At 32.0% G+C, this 6271-nt stretch overlaps 1 protein-coding gene across 2 annotated transcripts; it reads right to left on the bottom strand.

Moving 5' to 3' along the window:
• Window positions 1–2808: 2808 nt before the first annotated feature.
• LOC130742648 (receptor-like protein kinase ANXUR1) lies at window positions 2809–5326 on the bottom strand. 2 transcript variants are annotated; one of them, XM_057594751.1, is made up of 3 exons: window positions 5101–5326; window positions 3777–4472; window positions 2809–3694 (listed from the first exon to the last, which is right to left on the bottom strand). In XM_057594751.1, the coding sequence occupies exons 2-3, from the start codon at window positions 4447–4449 to the stop codon at window positions 3297–3299; spliced, it is 1071 nt and encodes a 356-aa protein (XP_057450734.1). In that variant the 5' UTR covers window positions 4450–4472; window positions 5101–5326; the 3' UTR covers window positions 2809–3296. The 2 variants fall into 2 exon arrangements, with proteins under 2 accessions (XP_057450734.1, XP_057450735.1); XM_057594752.1 differs by having other exon boundaries at window positions 5168–5325.
• Window positions 5327–6271: the final 945 nt, after the last annotated feature.

Genomic DNA, 6271 nt, shown 5'->3' with positions numbered 1-6271 from the left:
GGGTTATTGAACTATCAGGGGTTTAGTTTCGGCAAACCTCCGAGAATTGGAATCGGACGTTCGTACATCCCAGGGTTTCGTATCGAAACACTTGTCGTGGAAAGGAATAAGAGAAATTCTTATATTTCTCTGAAGATTTTTGGAATTTATTCCTATAGTGTTCCAAGGGTTAAATTAATCGTTTCCTAAGGTTCTTGTCCTAGGCGTAAACGAATAATACTTGCGTCATAAGTTTCGTCGATTCGAATCTTATCCTTAACCTTCTCGTGAAATGTCTTCTCTATCCATTTATTCCATTTAATAAACGTTTATCCAGTTTTCTTAATTCACGTCACATCGAATTTATTCGTGAATAAGAGATTTCACTAATTTATTCTAAGCTTAAAAACTTGGGTCTCACAGCAAGGATCTAATATCTGATACTAGTATCTCGGTGGTCTCTAGAGGTGATATAAGAACTAAATAACTAAAGAAAATGTGGAATATGATAAACTATGAGTACTGCATAATTTAGCAACAAAAAAATAATCTATATATATATATGTAAAGCACACTTGTGTTTTTGCATGCAATTAATATATTAAACCATAAAAGATCACATACCTTTATATTAAATACATTAAAAAATAAAATATTTAATAAACTAAAAACTGAAAAAAATTGTATTATAAAAACCTACTCAACTACTTATATTAAATAACAACATTCATAGACTTAAAATTGACTTGAGCTTTCCATTTGACAAATTTAAAAAATCAAATAAAAAATAAAATAATATTTATTAATAAATAATTTAGATAAAATACTTTTAAAATAAAAAAATTTCTATCAATATATATCTATCTATATTGTACTTGGGGCTCTTATTTCCCAAAGTAATTATTTATATATATATATATATATATATATTTGGTTTTTCCAAAAAAAATATATATATCTATCTATCTATCTATATATATTAGCAAAGCTCACTTGAGCTAAGTATTAAGTACAAATACACATGAGAACCTACATACATTAGTAAAAAAATTGGTGTTTTAATGAGATAGCTTAGTGAGTCAATGAACGAGTAGTGGAAACTTGTGCACTAATGATTTCAGTTTTAAACTTAATAAATATCAAATGTATAAGCAAAAGAGTAACATCCATGCCAAAAGTGTAACAGGCCACAAAGTTATATCTACAAATGGTTTTAGCACAGTACCTTAAATTAAAATCAAATTTAATGTTAATTTTAAACTAATATCAATTTAGTCCAAGAAAAAAAAACTATTAACAATAAAGCATACTTCCGCCAAAATTAATCTTGATATGCAATGGTCTTAGTTTGCTGTCCAATTTTCTGTAGGAATATATGTCTATTTTTCTTAAACTCACATACTCTTAGAACTCCTTAACATAGTAACTCCGAAGAAAAACTAACATTAAATTAAAAATAGTGGCATGATGGCAATACCAGTGTCAAAAACTGAATAAAATTGTTAATGTCAAGAGGCTATTCAACTATCTACATTAAATAAATAAAAAATGAAATGTATTATATTGAACCATGCATCTACTATATCTCTATATAAACAAACCAGTGAAATCACTCACAAACTCAAATTATTCATATTTCTTAGACTTCAGCTGCTCGTGAGAAAAAAATGACAATTGTCTCTAACTACTTCAACAAGTATGTCATTTTTAATTATTTTAGTTAATTTCAAAATTGCTTTTTTAAATTATCTTATTTCTTTATTGCAGGAGAAAGATCATCAACAACAACAAGAAACACACATTACTTAGTGATATATATCCCCGTTGCAGATGATTGGAAAATAAAACTGTGAGTTTCACATATATGGTAATTTACTAAACAATTCTTCTCATTCAATTTAAATCATACAAATATATCATCATTTCTATATTTAAATGACACAAATCAGTAACAAAGTGTGAGCCACATAAATTTATATACTGCACTAGAAAGATAAGCGTAAAATGTAGTACTCACTATATTCTTGATAAGAAATAGGAATCTTTCACTCCTCAGTCCTCAATATTGTCATATTATGGAAAAAAACAGCAACTTAATCATTCAAAGGGAACAAATGACGTCCATCCTGAAGTTAGATAGAATCTATTTTTATGTTCGTGAAAGTGATTTTAAAAGAACTCCTATGCCACCAACAATGGTAAATAACACATCAATCTTGATAAAAAAAAATTAGCACAACTGATAACATCACTGCAATGACTAAATCAATATTAGAAAAAAAAATAGTAGAGTACCACGTTCATTTCAATACTAACCTAATTAAGTAATTAAATTTCTTTTATATAAAAAAAAAACTACTCTCATTTCAATCTCAATAGAAATCTACCTATTTTTTCTTCCGATGAAGCAAAAAAAAAAAAAGAAATCTACCTGTTTGATCATTTTTTCCCTTATTAGAGAAAGAAAGTGTGAGAATATCATAACTCAATTATATTTAATTATACATATATTTTAAATTTTTTTCTAAATAATAGCTTTCTTACCTTTCTGCAAATTTAAATATTACGATTAAAAAATACAAATTAAAAACGAACCCGTGCAACGCACGGGTTTAATTTCTAGGAATAAAGTAAGAGAAAGCTTTACATGTAGATGAATTTATAGGATATTAAGTGACTGTTACAATTTTCTAGAGTCACAACTGCTCACTTAATACACTTCACTAAGTAACACATTTCTCCACTAACATTAATAACAATAAGGAAATTAGTACTTAACAAGAAGAACAAAGCTCTGACACGATCATGGAGTTGACAGTATAGAGGATGAACCCAGAATGAAAAATAATCCATATTGAATTGAATCGTTCTTCTGTCAAAGCTTACAAGTTGTAATAGAATACTTTATATACAACATGAAACTGAAAAACTGAAGCTGACCAACTCTGGAGAGTGGAGACAGGCAAAACATGCTTCAGGGGAAAATACAACTAGTTGACATCAACTAACTTTCAGTTATCAGTAACGCAATTAATTATTATTTTTAGTTAGCACTAATAAAAAATAACGTACAACATAAGCACAGTCTTATAAAAAAGGGGCAAACCTGGTGCTATAAAGCTCAGGCTATGTGAAAGGGCCAGGGAGGTGCTGGACCCACTTCATGAATCGAATTTAGGAAAGCTTACCTGCATTTTTTCAAAGGCTCATTCCATGGCTCTAATATGTGACTGTAAAGGCAACCTTACCATTGTGCTGAGACTCACCGTCAGACTAATCTTATATCCATCGAAAAAGGCTTCCATCATTCATTAAGTTTATCTTTGGCTAAAATGTGTCTTTGGTGAAGGACCAATAATGGTTGAAGATAATAAAGTATAATGATCACCATTGGTGTTTCTGATATCTGCTTCTTCCTGCAGTGACAAGGCAAGCTCAAGTTGCACCTCCACTTCACCCATTGATGGTCGCTCATTTGGGTCAAGCCTCAAGCATCTTTCTATGACATCCACATAAACTTCCCAACATTCTGCTGCAATTTTTCCTTTGATTTCTGAATCAATATTCGCCTCCATAGGTTGCTGTTGACACTTAACAAGTTCTAGATTGTCACTGCATACCATTTCTAGGAGAACTACACCAAAAGAGTAAACGTCACACCTATCTGTTACTGTCTTGTTTTGTAAAATCTCAGGGGCCATGTAACCTTGTGTACCTATAAGAGAAAACATTAGCTGAACTAATTTCATAAGATTATTCTCAGTAAGTTTGCAACATGAAATGGAAAAAAAATATACCTAGAAAGTTATCATTCAATATGGACTTTGGTTTTGGCTTTGACTTAAACAGAGGTCCCTGTAAGGAAAACCGCAAGTCTGATAGTTTAGCCACCATATTATCATCCAATAAAATTTTATAAGGTCGTATGTCACGGTGAAATATGGTGCGCTTGGCTCCTGAGTGAAGGAAGTGTAGTCCACATGCTGCTCCTATGCATATCTTTAGCCTCAGCTTCCACGAGAGTCGTTCTCTTTTCGTACCGTGTAGGAGATTATGGAGAGCTCCATTGGCCATGTACTCGTACACAATAATCTTTTCATCTTTGCCGTCATAAAACCCTATTAAAGGGACCAAATTAGGATGACGAAGCTGGCAGAGCAACTCGATTTCGTTCTTGAACTCTTTGAATTCTTGGTCAGTTATCGCGTTAATTCGCTTGATTGCAACTGCACACTCATTAGTTCCATTGTGGTTTAGACAACCTTTGTATACTGTTCCAAGGCCTCCACCTCCAACTATTTGATTGTCATCAAAGTTGTTGGTTGATTTCCTAAGATCAGCAAGAGAAAATTGAGGGCATAGCTCTTCTATTACTGTTGGATAGCGCCTCTGAGGGGAACTGATATGCTTAGAGCGGCAAAAACACAAACATTTGATGAGCATTATTCCAAATTTAGATAGATTCAACATTCAATCTTCACAGCTGACCTAACCTGAAATGCATCATGAACATCAACATGCATGTGAACATCTCATCGGAAACCAATAACTAAATACTGCTAAAGTCCTACGTTGACTTTAAGTGCAAAGTTTTCTTTTTAAAGGGCAGCACAATTTGACATTTTGACCCCTAAGCTTGTCTAGATATAGTTAAACCTAACCCAAAATAAAGATGGTATCCTATCCTAGATCTGTTTATATTTTTACTGTACACAAAGATAAACTACAATATAGATACATTTGTTTTCTTATTTATATCCATCATCATGTTTTGTGGATTGCAATCAAGACCATTTGTTCAACTAAAGAAAGTAAAAATTTGATAGATACAGAAAATCAGAAATATATCACCTATGTCAGCAAAAGTGGGATGCAATCCATCTATCTAGTTGAAAAATTGCAAGCATATTATATACATGAAAGTGAAGTCACCATCTCAGATGTGATGCATAGCTGGCAATAAATTTTCTGCAGGTTACTCATCTTTGTGTGTCTAAACAAGATAGAATAATCACAATAATTTAGTTACTTGATTGATTCTCTTGCAGTTGAGACACAGCCACAGGGTAAGCAACCAAGTCAAACATGCTAATTGAAAGAAATTAAGCAGATCAATAATACCCTATATAGTGACAGAAGGAAACAGGGAGTGGGGAGATCTTGAATAAGATTCCATAGGTTAGGGAACCTGAGGATAGAAGCAGAACAAAGCTTCAATTGTTCTACTTTGATGCTGTAGCCTGTAGTCTACTCCTTCAACGTGGTGGCTCAATGCTTCCTTCAGCGGTGGTTCCAAATAAGTGGGATAAAAATCAAATCCAGATATTTCCATATATTTTGTTGGTAGATGATGTTTCCTAAGACTATACATTAATTGATGGAAAATAATGAAACTGAACGGAATATAATATAATAAAATATAAAGAATGACATATATATATATCTATATGTTATGAGCCCCACCTCCATGACTTGGCACTCCAAGACCCACTCTCCACCACCCCCCTCTTTACATGACAAGTGTCACCTCCTAATTATTTTGGACCTCAATTGTAAAAGCCCAATTACGTATTTCAGTTTTTAGCCCATTTATCAAAGAATGGGGTTTTTCATTTTATGGTGTAATGACTCTTAATTTGTTTCCAAGCTTCTGATGCAAAAACAAAAAAAACGTAATAATTTTCACCTGTGCATTTTAAATCAAATTGAATGCAAATTCTGTAAATGCATTGATCAAACTTAATCAAAATAATAATTAAATGATGTTGATTTGAACTATTCATTAGGCGGTGTAAAAGTGATATATAGTAGTAGAAATTGAAGGAATATTGAGTAAATCAGTAAATGCATTCACCCATTTAATACACCCATTTAATAATTCACACATTAATACACTCATTTAATACAGCCCAAAAACAAATTCAAAAAATAAAAATGTCAACTTCACAAATCTTCTAAAATTCAATTCGGACCCGTATACACACAATTCAATTCGGCCCATATTATTTAAACTTCAAAAACTGAAATTGTTTTGCTTCTCCCCATTTTTACGTTACTATTGATTTGGTAATAAATGCTTGACCTCACAATTCAATTCGGCCCATATAATTTCATATAGTAATTTTTGCAATCATGAAAGTGTATATGGTCAATTGCATTCGGACCATTAAATTTCCTAAAATAAGTTTTGCAGTCATTAAATTTTGAACCAATCAACGTGGGAATCATGGCCAGATTCCCCACATTTTCCCACATTTTCACCCGTGCGTTGTTTTCAAAGGCAGTGTTCTAT

This window comes from Lotus japonicus, chromosome 3, assembly GCF_012489685.1.
Source record: "Lotus japonicus ecotype B-129 chromosome 3, LjGifu_v1.2".
NCBI classification, from domain to species: domain Eukaryota; kingdom Viridiplantae; phylum Streptophyta; class Magnoliopsida; order Fabales; family Fabaceae; genus Lotus; species Lotus japonicus.
This window is presented reverse-complemented; position numbering and strand designations above follow the sequence as displayed.

Coding starts and splice junctions, on each gene's coding strand:
- LOC130742648 (XM_057594751.1), bottom strand. CDS start 4,449: ATGTTGAATCTATCTAAATTTGGAATAATGCTCATCAAATGTTTGTGT. Junction 3,695..3,776: donor ATTGAATGATAACTTTCTAG/GTATATTTTTTT, acceptor TTTCTCTTATAG/GTACACAAGGTTACATGGCC.